Genomic DNA, 16,654 nt, shown 5'->3' on the forward strand with positions numbered 1-16,654 from the left:
GGGGCGACCGTGTTTGAAAGCGAGAGACTATATTTAGGCAAACGGTTATAATAAAACAACAGATGGTTTACATTCTAGGAGGGAAGAAAATGCTGACATGGGAGGGACTATTTGTAGTGCTAAAGGGAGTGTCCATGTGTTTGCCAAGTCAAAACACAAACATATAGACGTGACACCTCAGACAGACACCTCTGCTGTACGTACTCAATTGGATTGGGATGCTGGGAATGGTGTTAATATTCAAATGGGAAAACTATTGCTTTAATGGACTTATAAACGTTACATTTTATTGAAGTTAGAGTAAAGTTTCATAAAAGCTGGATTGTGTGTAATTTTGTGTAACTTTAAGTACCACGCCACATTCGAGGCTTCAGGCTCCAAATGTAAGGCAGTTGGAGATGAATGTGTTCTTTCGGCACAGGGAAAATGAAACAAAGTAGATCAAATCTGAAATAACAGGAAAATGTCTTAATACCTACCTACCTACTTAATACTCACATGCAAAATGTGATTTATAATTCTTCTTCAGTTCTTCTGTCAACTCAATGTATAGTGTTATTACCATTAACAAAAACTAACTGAAAAAAAACTAGGAAAACTGAGAAAAGAATTCAACTAATCACATTATTATGACTTCAAAAATAAGTAAAATAAATCATAAATAGGTGCAAATTACTTTTCACTTTAGGTTTTGATACATGGTATAAAATTGGAATCCTTTACAACTCACTAGGGATGTAACGATTCACTCAACTCACGATTCGATTCACTTTTCTTTTTTTTTTACAAAATGAGATTTAAGACAAATTATAAATGAGTATATTTCATTGTACACATGGGGTACTTTTTATCCCTGTGTTCACCAAACCCATATTGAGTGTTTGCTGCTAAAAAGCTCATTTTTTAGTTTCATCTGACCATAGAAGCCAGTCCCATTTGAAGTTCCAGTCGTGTCTGATAACTGAATATGCTGGAGTTTGTTTTTGGATGAGCTAGGAGAATTGTTCTTGAAACCCTCCCAAACAACATGTGGTGATGTAGGTGCTGCTTGACAATTTTTTTTTTAAGGTTTTCTGACCCAGAGACTCAACTATTTTCTGCAATTCTCCAGCTGTGGTCCTTAGAGAGTCTTTAGCCACTCAAACTCTCCTTCTCACCGTGCATTAGGATGATATAGACACACGTCCTCTTCCAGGCAGTTTCATAACATTTTATGTTGATTGTAAATTCTTAATTATTGCCCTAATGGTGGAAATGGGAATTTTGACTGCTCTAGCTCTTTTCTTAAAGCCACTTCACTAATTTGTGAAGCTCAATTATCTTTTGCTTCACATCAGAAATATATTCTTTGGTTTTTCTCATTGTGATGGATGATTAAGGGAATTTGGGCTTTGTTTTCCCTCCTATTTATATTTCTGTGAAACAGGAAGCCATGGCTGGATAATCTCATGTTCATAATCACCCTGGAGTGCTCATAATTGTGAATATGAATGGGAATATACTTTAGAGATATTTTACTCATACGAATTTCTAGGGGTGCCAATAATTGTGTCCAACATGTATTTGATAAAAACATTTCATAATGATATTTCCCCCCATTTTAAATTCTTATTATCCAATGAAGAGATAGATTTTTGTGATTTTTTTTTTTTAATAAAAGATCAAAAGGATTAACAATGCAGATTAATTTTCACAGCCGCCTTTGATCATATTTACCAAGGGTGCCGATATTTTTGGCCATGACTGTATATGAATTGATTTTCAACCGGCTCACAGTTAATCGTTACATCCCTACAGCTCGCCAATAATTTCCAAAAGACTGAATTGTCGTCTAAGGGGTTTTGACTTATAAATGACTTTCCTTAAAAAAGAGGGAAACCTCCAGGCACATGAATTTGCATATCTTGCTTTTTTAATTAAAAACAAATGAGCAATCAACCCAAAGCAGTTTTGTTGTTTGTTTTGAGTGTGTGCGTGTGTATGTGTGTGTGACATAGCAAATCAATTCAATTCAAAAGGATCAAGTGTAAACTTACAACAATATAGTACATTATTCTGGCATTTCTTTAACGTGGGGGGTGACATGAAAAATCATTTTCATATGAATTATTTATGCAATTATCCATATTCACAACTATATACATTCATGTCAAAGTCAAAGCAATTGAAGCCATGAGGTCTGAAACAAAAAAGACATTCATAAAAATAAAATAGATAGAAAATGCTCCAAATTAAACTATATAATTTTCTTTAAAAAATATAGTTGAAGAGAGGACCTTTATAATGATATGAAGATTAAATTAAGATTGCTTCATTTTAAACATAGGCACATCGTTTGTTAATTTCTGAGGCTTTAGAGTGACAGGAAGTTTTCCTGGCAGACATTTTGAAACCCACCCGAACCGAGGCTAAGCAGCGGCACCAAATGTAGCCAGTGCTCCATGCTAGTACACATGTAAACAAAAACATTGAGGACTAAAGGATCTGTGTCCGTCACTGGAGCCCAACACTTCAACCTTCTTTTCTATAACACCGCCACCAACCACGCCAACATTAGAGCCTCGTTCAGGAAGATAAATATAAATTTCTTTGCGTTAGATGTTTCTCTTTCAAACAATAATGATTCTTTGGCATAAATAACCATCCGTCTCAATTCCTTTCCACCTAAAATGAAATCAAACTGAACTAAAAATCATCACAGATCTAAATACCCCTGTCAAGAACAAAAAATACTCAATGACTATGATATTTCATTAAAAAACAGAAATGTTTGGCTACAGGGCAAAAAAAAAGACAATTAATAAAATTACTATTTAGATAAACATCGGTTAGAAGTAAGAACAGCCTTTAACTGACGGCAACAAATCTCTCTTATTAGCCAATCAAACGCTTCACTCGAGATTCACCCAATAATGTCCCTGTAATAATAATAAATATATATTTTAAAGCAACACAACTTCCATGCCACAACAGTTAAACTACTGGTGAGTCTCAAACGCTAGATGAATGAAGATTATGATTATCAAGGTCTGCACCTTAAGACCATCCACCAAACCCGCAATTCTGTGTCAATCCACCAATCAAACAATGTCTCCAACTGCAGTAATATTACAGAATACATCTATAAAACACCAACCGATATGTCACTAACAGTAATGGACACCATGGTTTAGTCCAGTGTTGCATGCAGCACAACATAAAGTGATATTTCTGTACATAATGCTCTGTATTTCCTGGTGGTATGCAGCACTATAAGTGAGTTGAGAATCTGGGACATGACAATGTAAGACTCAAGCGTTGACATTCCTCTCACTAGGACGTGTTATAGCTGTGCTAACTGACCCACAATTAGTTGTGAGATCACTTTGAGCTGCACTCGTAAGGCAAACGGCGCCTTCTGGACTCACATGGCACGTCAAACTCGTTTTTTTAACCTACTCACAAACATCAGCTGACATTTGTCAAGAAGCACGTGGTTTTCGAGTGTAACTGCTAGCTGCTAGTTCTGAACAAACATCAGCTAATCAGCCTGCACTGAGGGTGAACAGAGAGAAGGCCCCACGGTTTCGGATATATAATCGATATATATTCATCATATACGTAGTCTCGGGCCACTTTGAAGGATGAGACTGCGCCGGCAGCTTCATATTTTTAGGCATCGTGTCCAGGGAGAATGTGTGAGGCAGGGAAAGGTGACCTGCTTTCACTTTGATCGATTGTCTTGCCCACGGTGGCTTTTGCGAAAAAGAAAACGAAGGAATGGAGAAAGAAACGTGCTTACTGGGTGAAAAAACTAATTTGGCACAGCCCACTAAACTCGCATTGTTAAAGCGGAGGTAAAGTGGAAAAGAAAAAAAACAAAAAAACAAAACACCTTCGCCTAAACCAGATGAGAAATAGCGATTATTCAGAGACACGAGATTGCCGTGCCCCCCACTTTATGATTAAACAGCACAGGGGTGGGTTTTTCTGGAAGACGATATGTGGCCCGCTCCTGCCGCAGCCGTCGAGCGCAGAAGGCCATTCCCATGAGCCTCTGGCAAGATTCCCTTCTCTCATCTCGATCTCTCTTTCATCCCTCTTTCACGGGGACAGGTTGAGCAGCTTAGTGGATTTATTTGGGTAATTAATGGCCAGGCTGATGGCTGCGATGTTCTTCAGCGCCTGTGCAATAAAACAGGGGAGAGAACGATATAAAGAAAAGTGAATGAGTACAGCAGGATAAAGAAAGAGGGGAGCAACAATGGCAGAAAAAAGTCAGAGAGAGAGAAAAACCATTAAGCAAAACATTGTGGGTAATTTATCAAACCGTTTCACACACCTGTGGCCCTCAAAGCTCAGCAAAAACACCCACACACAAACACACAATTATCACACTTCAAATATGTCACTGTTCAACCCATTTAAAAACTTTTTTGGCACAAAAACGCTATTTTGTTAACAACATCAAACCACTTGTTTGGCCGTGATGAATATTACAAGCATGTTTTTAATGCGAGTGAAAAAGGTGCTCGGGATAAGATAAATACAGAGCATTAATCCCGTCCCACACAACACAATGTGTTCCTTTAGCCGCCCCTGTGCCGGAGATGAGGCTGCGCCACACCAAACACAATAATGGGGTTAATGACTAAATGCAATAGAGTTGCCAACAGCCCACACACAAACACACTCTCGCACATACACACATAAATGGATGATGGGAACTCGTACGCCTTGTACAAGAATCGACACATATGCTTTCTGATGTTCAGCTGTTTTAGCATAATATTTGGTTAGCGCAGTCATGTGATGAGGAGCGCAAATATTTATTTCACCAAAGGCAATTTTGTCACTAATGCTGTTATCTATCTATGTGAACAAAGGTCAAACACTTTTACTTTTAGAGAACTAAAGTATTTTCCCAAATCGCAAGTATTAATCTGTACTAAAATGAATGTTACTGCAGAGAAATGGGATTGCTACTGTACAGTAATAATAAAATACACCCTCATTAATTTTTCATCAGGTAGCCATACTGTACAATGCCTGTCAGTCATCAGGGTTTGCTAATAAAACAAGCTTAACACACCATTAGACATTACAGTATCATTATAGCTCATCAGCATATGGTGGGACATTGGATGCAGTAGTCCATTTGACAAACATTCACCTCTCCACTGTGCTGCGGTTTCCTGTCCTTCTTGTGAATTAGCAGCTTTATGGCACAAGTTAATGCACTAGGCTCTGCCACATCTCATTTTAAGCAGTGAACCAACACCACTGAAAACCTTTTGTGGCTCCTGGTGTATGTATGTATGTGTGTATATATATATATATATATATATATATATATATATATATATATATATATATATATATATATATATATATATATACACACATACATACATACACACATATATACATACACATACACACTCATTTGTGTACTCATTTATATGTGTACTCATTTGAACATGACTGCTGCAGTTTATTGTCTTAATACATTTATTGTGTGTCATCTTCAACGGCATAACCCTTACTAACTGTACACCAAAGTCTACTGTCCTTCTCCTCCCTTGTGTCAAATTATTCATCGATATACATTGATTATAAATATTATTACATGATATTTGTCAATTAATCAAATTCCATAAAATGGCCTATCTCTGGTGCTATTCATTTTTACTAAATGAACAAGTTAAATTTCATGTTTATTTAAGTAAACCTGTTACTTTACTGTTACAAATGTGGCGTTTATGGCATAGCTTCTCAGATATGCTCACGAATGTTCATAAAGCTTGGTCTGAACTAGGAAAAAAGGCTGTTCGGTATTTTCAACAGCTTCATTACTAAATGACTCGGAATTTCATTGATAATCTGAATCAGTTTCTTCCCATTATTCTTGAGCTTTTTTTTGTATTGCAATCATATTTTAGCTTGTACTTTTTTGCTGTCTTCCCTTGATTTAAACACTGGAGGATACTAAATTGTAAAATAAAATGAAATAAATTGTACATGAACACTACAGGGACTGTGGTAGTCTTACCTGTGCAGTGCGCACTACTAGCTGTTCATTGGTAGTGAGAGCAAGAAGGTACTCCTGCAGAACGTCCTGCTCCTGATGGACAAATGAAAAGACACGTGACAGCTTTAGCATTCAACTACAACATGAATATGACACATTTAGTCCCTTTAAAAGGTCATCGATATAGAAAACAAGCTGCAAAAAAGGCTGAATTTATTTTCTAGCACTTGTCAGGAAAGCAATCTGATGGTAGGTCAGCTCAATTCAAGGCCAGTTAGACTATACTGTTATTCACCAGACTGGCTCACGCTCCCGTAGCTCAGCATGAGCTGTTAATCTGGGGTTTGGAACAGCACCATGCTGTAGATGACATAACTCTGAATCAAACCAGACACCATCTAAATCAGCCCTGCCTCTGCTTTCTAATTTCCTGAGGTAGGAGTATTTGCTCTGTTCCAGGTATTTCACATTGATCATGTCTAAGAGTCCAGAGTCTCCAAGTATTTCTGTGTTATGCAGAGACTGTTATACAATCTCTGGAGAACTTTTGAGGGAGTATGGTGGAACCTACAACACGTAAAGCCCACTTAAACATGTTATGTGAAGTAGGCATAGCAAAAAGTATTGTGGGTACTTAACTTTCTAACTAATTATTAATAAGCAGCAAATTAAGAGTTTATTGTGGCAAAACTCGTAGTTAATGGTTTGTTATTTTATAATGGTTTGTAGTCAGTCTTAAACCCTGAAAAATCAGTGAACATTCATATCAAGGTAAACTTTCTATTGTGACAATATGTACAGTATAAGCAGCGCACAAGGTTGATGAGGCTAATGCTTATTACTGATGCACAGATTGGCAAGGATCAGCCATACAGAAATGGGAAACTGAACAAGTACAGCACTAAAGATAACTGTTGTTAAACATTTAAAAGGAAGTTTGCACACAGATATCATATCAGTGTTCACTGAAATTTTCATTTTGCTGTCCTTCCTAATTTTGCTCATAAAAGGTAGTTTGTATATTTTTTTTCCCTGGTTAAAATGCACTACTAAAAGGAAAGAGGCTGCAAATAAACAAATTATGCAAATAAATTACATTATATACTGTGGACTACTCAAAAGTTTGGGGTCAGTAAGATTTTTTAAAAAGAAATATACACTTTTAATCAGCAAGGACACATTAAATTGATCAAAAGTGACACATTTATAATGTTACACAACATGTTAATAATGTTTTTTTTTTTTACTTTCTATTCATCAAATTTTCCACAAAAATATTAAGCAGCACAATAGTTTTCAGCATTGAAAACGTATTCAACATATTTCTGAAGGACCATGTGACAGAACACTGGAGTAATCCTGCTAAAAATTCAGTTTTGCCATCACCAGCAGGAATTGCATTTTAAAATATAACAGATGCAGCTATTTTAAATAATATTTTACAATATTATTTTACAACACTTATTTCGCACGCACACACACACACACACACACACAGTAAACATACTGTATATGTGTGTGTGTGTGTGAGTAATAATTAGCCGTTTTGCAAGAACTTACAACTTGCTTTCCTACAAATGTCTCTTTTCATTGAACAGTGAAGGGAGAAAGTGACATTCTTAAATGACATTATATTTAAGTAAAGTGTTGTTTTGACTGGAGTGTCAACAATGCTTTGGATCAACAGAAGCTGGTCAGACTGCACTCCACTTCTACACCAAAACGAACAACATCTAGACGTCTCAAAACACTTCTTAACATCACTTTCTGTAGACTGTGGAGAGCCTGCAGCTTTTGTCATGTCAGAACACTTTTGAAACCACTTCCTTTGTGAAGGAGGGGCTTTTATCATCCCACAGAAATGAGCGTACTACACTACAGGAGAGGAAGACAGAATGAGCCTGACTTCTTATCTGTTTTTTCTTCTTTCCGTCTCATTTCCGACTCAAACGGTGCAACAGCTGAGCAATGACATGCTGAGACTCTCTTGCAAATGCGTGCAGACAATCTCCCACTAGATCAGCGTTCTGACCCCACTGTCAAGCGTTGCCTTGCTGAAAATAAACAATGGATCAGTCATGATCATCTGGCTGCTCAGAGGCCTGAAATCTTTATGGTCAGTTCTGAGAAGTGCAGCGGCTGTGGGAGAGATTAAAGCTCTTCATAATGAGGCCAAACAGTGCTGAGCATCTACTGGTGTAACCACTCAACACTCACTTCATCCATTTGCCTGTCAGTCCTCGAGACTAATGCTCACTTAAACATTTCCCATTCAAACACATACACACACACAGAAACCACTTCATATTCATGTCCAACTTGCCTGTTAAAGTATTATGGCTCAAGGATGAAAGAGTATTGTCATAAAACCTTCCTCCCATTTACAGGCTCAAAGAAAGAGAGCCATTCACTCAGGCCTGATAGTCAAGGTTTTACAAGACATAGCGGTTTATAAAAATATATGCATCACATACTGTGTGAGTTTCTCTATACTCTGTGTGTGACTATATATGTCCTTGAAGATTATTTTGGCTTTCTTTGAAATCAAGGAGATGTGTTAGTGCCCTCTAGTGCCTGGTTTTTGGAAACTAAAGCCACTCTTAGGTATTCACGGATTTCTTTGCATTATATGACAAAATATCAAATGAAGTGTACTTTATTTTTAAGAAATATGGCAAAACACACTTTCTAAGTGAAACATTTCCCCCCAGAAAAGTTTGTCTCACTTTGTGGCTGTCAAACGTTAAGATCTGTGGTTACTCTGCAATGACGCTTGAGAGAAACTGAATACACACATCCACTTAAAACCAGTTGTTTAAAAGTCACTGCAAAAACAGCTAAACAAATTAAATGACTGAGTGATTTTGGCAACTGTACACTCACAAGACAATACAAAGAAAGATTACTAATATAGAAGGCTTTATGTTGGCTTTCATACATTGTTTAAGTGGACCCTGCACCAAAACACCATGAATCTGAATATAAACTTAATAAAGAGGATTTGTCAAAAATGGATTTTGGACCGTTTTATCGATAATGAACGCGATATTGCGTAGCTTGTCAGTGAACTACGGCTCTGTGTATTAAATGGCACTCTATTTGAAAACAGGTGATGGAGATTTAGCGCTAATCACGGACCCGGCTTTACTGACGAGATGCGCATGAATATCGTGTTCGATATATCGCCCAGCCCTACGTTACATACAGATTATCTAGGAGATCCAGTTAAACTTAGTGTAAACTGAGGATCCTCCATCGCTAAACAGGAGCAGCGTTACGAAATCATAATAATTGATCATTCTGAAGTCTTCACAGATGCGACAAGCGACATTACGCATCTTAAATGAAACTATAAATTACTATTGATTTCAACACCTCGGTTGGCTTATGAATGAAAACATAATGGTTCACAGAGAAAACAATAAAATCTCTTATGCCCACTTAAGCTGCATTTATTTGACCAAAAATACAGTAAAACAGCAATATTGTGAAATATAATTACAATTTAAAAAATAGCTTATCTTAAATATATTACATGATGATATTTTAATATATCATCATTTTCGATTTTTTTTTTTCAAATTCATTTTCAAATTAAATTCCTTGTTTTTATTGTTGTGATTACTTTTTTAATGATTATTTTAATTCCTTTTATGTAAAGTACTTTGAATTACCATTGTGTAAGAAATGTGCTATATAAATAAACTTGCCTTGCCTTAAAACGTATACATTACATTTTATGGCAAAGCTGAATTGTCAGCATAATTACTCCAGCATTCAGCGTCATGCGATTCTTCAGAAATCATTCTAATATGCTGATATGGTGCACAGGGAACCTTTCTTATTATTATCAATGTTGAAAACGGTTGTGCTGCTTAATATCTTTGTGGAAACAGTGATATTTTTTAGGCTTCTCTGATCAATAGAAAGTTCAAAACAACAGTATTTATTTCAAAAAGAAATTTGTCACTTTTGATCAATTTAATGTGTCCTTGCTGAATAAAAGTATTAACTTCAATCTTACTGACCATATATTTTTGAGCAGTAGTGTAAAGAAATGTATTATTTACTCTGCCTAATGATCTCCTGCTTTTATTCTTTCTCATGAATATTCTTAAAAAAGATGCTAAAGAAAGGACGAAGATGATGGTCACTCACCATGGCCTTGGCTTCAGCGATGAAGAAGAGCTCAGTGAGAGCGCGATGGAGAGGAAGGAGGACCGTGATGCTGGTGGGGTCCTGAATCAAACCACTCTCCATAGTAGTGAAGAGCTGCCATAGCGGCCGCAGAAGTGTAAGGTCACAACCCCTGTGTTAACACACACAACAATCAAAACGTGAGGTCATTGCACTCTAAATGGCTTTACCATTACTCATATTTGACCTATAAGGCCATCTCATTCGCCTGGTTAATGTTCTCCTTGTGGTGGGCAGGTGGCCATTTGCATGGGCTATTCCTCAACCTGGCACGACAGGTCCATGTCTCTATTTCTCTCACACACGCTCTGTCTGCTGATGATGATGTAACTGTGTCCAAACACCATGGAAATCATGCAAATCACCCTGACATGTGACCTTGTTGCCATGGGAACAATCAAGGCAGCAAGCCACCATCAGATGCATTATGCAAACGCTGTGTAAATCTGAATGCTCGCCAAAGCACACAAATGAATGAGCAGAAGTTAATATAAACCGTTCAAGAAGTGCTTCTGAGGAAAAGTTGATTCAGGTTTTCTAAACTCGCCACTCTTCAGAAACAAGACAAAAGTTGCAGAGCGGAAGAAAGATCTCGAAGCTTGTTAAACTGGGCCAAGTTGCACCTGCCATCCACAGAGAGCAGAACTGACCTGACAGGCCAAGTTCTGAAAGGAAGTTGCTGCCTCATTTCTTTGGAATAGTAGGGCGGCTTTAAAGCACTGCAGGATGAATTGACTACCTTTTGTTGGGTTTAATAAATGCTGTCAGAGCTTTTCAGAAAGGTAAGGAGGAACACACCATTGAGACGGACACTGCAGGAGCCGCAGCAGCAGGTGAATGGCTTTCAGCCGCTGGTTTCCTGTTTGCCGACAGGCCACGCCCACCTGCCACTCCCAGATGTCAGCCAGCGGGAGGTGAGTCAATGCCTGCTCATCTGCTAGCATCTGCTTCAGGATCTCAAAACCTGTTCATAAAAGTGAATTTATTAGCCAACTTGCAAACTGAAAAGAATATAAATTCACATGTGGGGCTGCTTCTTTCTCTTGTTTACCCTCTTAAGTCTCATCTGTGAAACAGCAAATGAGTTGGCAGACCCCATAAATGAGGCGCTGCTTCCTTGGCTGAGAAACCCATTTGATTTTCCATTACAGAATAATAACATCAGAAACAGAGCAGAAGGTGCACGTCTATTAATTCTTTGATTAAAGATAAACGAGACACAGGAAAGGAGTTCAAAGCTACTCGTCACCCAGTACTGACAGACATGATCAATCGTATAGTATGCTCAGAAGTTTACAGACTAAGGGCCCGTCTACACATAGAATGTGTTTTAGTAATCTACTTCGCTGCTTTACTATGTAAACAAATGAAAGGCAGACATTTCTGACCAGTGCACTTGTCTAGCACGTGAAATTGTGTTATAAAATGCTTGTGTGTGAATGGCCTAATCAGAGCAACTGGTTTGTGGATGAGAATTCTGTAATGGATAAACTTCACAGTAGAGAAATATATCAGTAAAATATCAGTTTTTTTTAATTTATCAGTATAGGTCGATGTACTTATTCATGCCTATTTTTACATTTAGATCACCTTTGCCATCATCCAACATGCGACAGGGTTATCATTGTTAACTACAACTAGTTCTAAAACTTAATAAAAACTGTATACATACACACACACATACATATACACATATATATATATATATATATATATATATATATATATATATATATATATATATATATATATATATATATATATATATATATATATATATATATATATATATAAAAACTATTACAAATGTCAAAACTAAACAACAAAATGACTAAAACTAAAATGAAAACAGAAAATACAAAAAACTAATTCAAAATATTAACAAACTATATATTAAAATAACACTGATGAACACTAATAATATAATATGCTGCTAAAGCATCTTAGTGTTATTTTAGTACAATTTATATACTTTTATTGTATTATAAATATTTTTATAACTTTAAAATTTTCATTTCATTTGAATTTTAGTGCAAGTTAAATTTCTTATGTGCTATTGTCAGTTATACTGGATTGTTTTTATATTTCTATAAAATTATATTTTTAAATTCATTTTAATGCATATTTGTTTTAGTTAAAGTAAGTACTTTTTTTATTTTTTTAACTTATTTTATTTGGCTTTATTACAATTACTGAAAATGATTTTTAATAGTTTTAAGTTTTAGCGTTTTATACTGTACAATGCCTAAACTCAGCATTTAAAATGATTGATTTTAGTTTTTGTGTTTTATTTTTAATATATCTAGACATACAATCATCATGATCTAGAGCACATCTAGACAGTGGCTAGAGGACATTAGTGATAGGCATCAAAAGAGACAAATTGCATACCAGTCTGGAAGCGCCCTCGATGGCCACCAGTCACAGTGAACTTGTAGCCCCATTCTGTGTTACTCATATCTGATATAAACCTGTAGTAGAGAGTGTCCCCTAGAGAAGAAAGAGGAAAAAACAACCCTTACATTCTGCTCATTTATCATCAACCCCAAATTGAAAATGTACATCGAATGTGTAGAAAAATGTGTGAAATCTTCAGATTGACCTGGATTTCTAAACTGGACATAAAATTTCACTGACAAACACATTTCACTTAAACCAGAGGTGGGCCACAAAAGAAGTGCCGGTGGGCAAGTGAAATACGTTTAATACAATAGCACTGCTTTAGAACAATATTTATATTATTCTCCTTCAGATTTATAATAATGGATTAAAAAAAACAACATGCTTTCAATCTTAATACAAAGTCAATATTTAAGTAGTACAAAACAAGTCAATCATTCAATTTTGGAAGTACTGGATTTAATAACTGATTTTCCTCCAACATTTCCTGCAACTGCATTTCAAACTAAGCAAACACCAGTCCTTTATGATATATTTATAAACAAATATTATTCAAACATGCCACTTTCTCAAATTCTCACCTGGAATCTCAAAGTCGGTCCATTTCTGGTGAGAACCACTGAAAGTGTGCAGGTCCTGCAGGAAGTCACTGTTGCTGGCCATAAGGAGCTCATCACATCCCTCCTCTGTGTGACAGCGAGAGTCAAACTTCACAGACAGGAAGATGGCTCCAGGGATGTGCACCTTATCCTGAGACAACACAAACAATGACATTGAGTGAACCAGGAAAACGCAACTGTGATCCAGCGATTTGGAGTAAAAGAAAATGCAATTCATACCTCAAAGTTAGTGTTGTTGTCGTAGGGGTGCTTGGATTCACGGACCTGCACAGCCATTCCTGGCTCCTCCATAAACTGACATGCTGTCAGCGACAGATTACCCAGCATGCTGTGGCTGCAGCCCCTCAGAACCTTCTGCAAGATCTGAGATCCAACATGTGACGAAGAGTTATATGCATACCAACAATCTGAGGTCTTAATTTATGTACTAATTAAATATTTATTAGACGGTATATAATAATGTAATATTTATTGTATTTTGAAAAAGTTTCATGGCCAGAATGAATGGCCTGTAAATGTTCCCAGGTGGTTTGGCAAAAGCTCATTTTAAATCCTGACTACAAATCCACACACTCCTTCCCCTTCTCACCTTCTCCCACATGGGTCTCTCCTCTAGTTGCATGAGCATGTCCAGTATGTAGGCCATGTGAGAAGCTCCACTCAGCTCCAGGTCTTCCTCTCTGATGGGAGTGTCAGACGGCCAGTCGGCCAGCAGCGTCGCCAACACATGACGTGCGTACAGAATAGCAATGGCTTCATTCACTTTGAAAAGGTACTGTCGCACTGCTTTGTTGCTGCGAGCATCCAGCTCTTTATGCAGCAGTGCTGAGCTCTTGGTGCGCCGCTGTTTGGCATAACTCAGCTGGAGGTCGCTCTCTGTGTTGGTGATGAGTTTCTGCGTGACGACATTTGTTTCTTCTGTGGCTCGATCACACCGTGTGGGTTTAGACTGAGTGTCAAAGAAAATGGAGCGAATTAATGGTAACTTTAGATCACAAAATGGAATGCGTTTAATTTTAAACTTAGTCTTACCACACAGGGCACAATGATAATATCAGTATCTACAGCCTTGGTACTTCTTTCCTCAGAACGAGGTCTTTTAGATGGTTGCCACTTCTGTGCCAGTGTACGAATAGTCTCATCGGTTTTTATAGCGTCACCATCGAATCTAAGATATGATATGTTAGGGAAAAAAAGGATTATCTTTGAATTGATTTTATACAGTTGAGAAGTACACAAGATTTATTTGCAATTTTGTTCATGAGTTTACACAGAAAATGCAAGCTCTTTAGTACTTTGCAGATATTAAGAAGGATCAATTCAAATCGATGATGCTATCTTAAGATTTGTACATTAAGCATGTACATTCCCAGAAATAAATTCTAAACCTTGACTATGAAAATGAAATGATAATTCGAAATGAAACTCACCTCTTCTGCACCTCAAGGAAGAAAGAATCTGTTCTCTTCATCTGGAGCTCATACATGGCTCTCAAGATGTGCAGTGGGGCATTAAGAGCATCATGGGTAATCTAACAGTAAGACAAACATGAGAGCTCTAATAAATGTTCCTCTATATACTCGTCCCTATATTTCAGTACTGGGAATTATCTGCCCCCTTTCCCTCTCCGGTTCTTAAAAGGCCCACGACTGACAGAAGATGTGTTTGAAGCCTGACCTGGAAACAGATCTTTGTCTCTTCATCCAGTCCTTCGAGTGGATCTGGTCTGTTTGGATCGGCATCATCAGCACAGCAGCTGGAGTGATCGGAGTCATGCTCTTTCTCTCTCTCCTTCTCTCCATCTGTCTCGGTGTCTGCGTCCTCTGCCATGGAGTGGATCTCTCGCTTGGAGGAATAAAGCATGATGGAGAGGATCTCTAGGTCTCGCAAAAGCCACATCTTGCTGAAGCCTGTGCCCTTGCTGCACTTACGGACCAGGAGCTGCATCAGGCCAGAGCCCTGGATGGCCTCTTGGGCTTGATCCACCCCATGCTTCTGCAAGAAATAGAGGAAAATCAACAATTATGACTTGTTCAAGTTGAGAATTTATGTAATGGCCCCAAAACATATTTGGAAAGTCTTAATTAAACATCTAAACATTTCATTGAATCAGATAAATATAATACATAAATAAATATAATATATAACATAAAATATCAAAACTAAGCATTTATTTCAAAGCAAGATAGCACAACACACTTTTCAAACAACACGTCACAAAAAGTAGTTAAAAAAAACAATTCACAACTATGCACCTTCAAAATTATTATAAACTATAACGTATATACATTTGTATTCATGCATGTATGTATTTGTTTATTTATTCAGGATGTCACATAGCCTAATCCTTCATAAATAATTCTAATATGCTGATTTTGCTCAAGAAACATCTTATTATTATCAATGTTGAAAACAGCTGCTTAATATTTTTGTGGAAACCGTAATGCATTGTTTTCAGGATTCTTTGATGAGCAGAGAAGTTTAAATCAATCAATTTAATGTGACCTTGCTCTTATTGACCCCAAACTTTTGGACGGTAGTGTGTGTGTGTGTACATACATATGTATATGAAATATATGATATATATATATATGTATATACAATGTGTACTTAAAACACACACACTAGTGCCCACCAAAAGTATTGGAACAGTAAAGACAAAATTGCTCTGTTGGCTGTAGAGTCAAGACATTTGCAAATATGATTAAAAGATGAATACGAGACTGGTGAAATTCATGTTCAATCGGATTTAAATCTAGAGATTGACTTGGGCAATCTAAGACTTTCCATTTCTTTGCCTTTATAAATTCCTTGACTGAACTGGCAGGGTGTTTTGGGTCATTGTCCTGATGCAATATGAAGCACTTCCCAATGAATCTGGTGGCATTTTCTTGAATATTGGTAGGCAAGATGGTTTTGTACCCTTCCAAATTCATTCTGCTACTGTTATCATACATTAAGTCATCAGTAAAGTTGAGAGGGCCTGTTCCAGAGGCAGTCATGCATGCCCATGCCATGACAACACCTCCAACATGCTTTACAGATGAGGCTGTATGCTTGGGATCATTGCAGTTCCCTTTTGTGGAGAAAACACATTTTTGCTTTCCCATCACTTCGATAAAGGTTATTCTGTGCTCACCTTTGTGCTTTTTTGCAAACTCTAATCTTGCCTTTCTATTTTTGGAGCTGGTCAGAGGTTTGTATCTTGCTGTGTAGCATCTGTAATTCTGTGTCAAAGTCTCCTGAGGACAGTAAATTGTCAGAGCATCACCCCAGCTTTCTGGAAGTTGTTGGTGATTTTACAGACACGTCTTTTAGGATTCATTTTCACAGCTTTTATGATTTGTCTGTCATCAACTACTGTTGTTTTCTCAGCCGATCAGGTAGTTGTTGGTTGCTGGTGTCGCTGGTGGTTTCCAAACTCTTG

The 16,654-nt window shown here is 37.2% G+C and overlaps 1 protein-coding gene across 2 annotated transcripts in view; it reads right to left on the bottom strand.

The window, feature by feature from the left end:
- Positions 1–900: 900 nt before the first annotated feature.
- Positions 901–16,654, bottom strand: part of zzef1 (zinc finger, ZZ-type with EF hand domain 1) — a 40,054-nt gene continuing 24,300 nt past the window's right edge. The window contains exons 44-54 of one of the 2 annotated variants that reach the window (XM_058775841.1): positions 14,905–15,222; positions 14,658–14,758; positions 14,260–14,395; positions 13,817–14,176; positions 13,447–13,590; positions 13,189–13,357; positions 12,599–12,697; positions 11,006–11,171; positions 10,169–10,319; positions 6,032–6,103; positions 901–4,164 (exon numbers count right to left, since the gene is read on the bottom strand). In XM_058775841.1, the coding sequence (XP_058631824.1) occupies positions 4,084–4,164; positions 6,032–6,103; positions 10,169–10,319; positions 11,006–11,171; positions 12,599–12,697; positions 13,189–13,357; positions 13,447–13,590; positions 13,817–14,176; positions 14,260–14,395; positions 14,658–14,758; positions 14,905–15,222 (1,797 nt within the window). In that variant the 3' untranslated portion in view covers positions 901–4,083. The remainder of the gene's footprint in view (positions 4,165–6,031; positions 6,104–10,168; positions 10,320–11,005; positions 11,172–12,598; positions 12,698–13,188; positions 13,358–13,446; positions 13,591–13,816; positions 14,177–14,259; positions 14,396–14,657; positions 14,759–14,904; positions 15,223–16,654) is intronic. The other variant, XM_058775840.1, reaches the window with a different exon arrangement.

The sequence above is a fragment of the Onychostoma macrolepis genome, chromosome 05, assembly GCF_012432095.1.
Source record: "Onychostoma macrolepis isolate SWU-2019 chromosome 05, ASM1243209v1, whole genome shotgun sequence".
Classification (NCBI taxonomy): domain Eukaryota; kingdom Metazoa; phylum Chordata; class Actinopteri; order Cypriniformes; family Cyprinidae; genus Onychostoma; species Onychostoma macrolepis.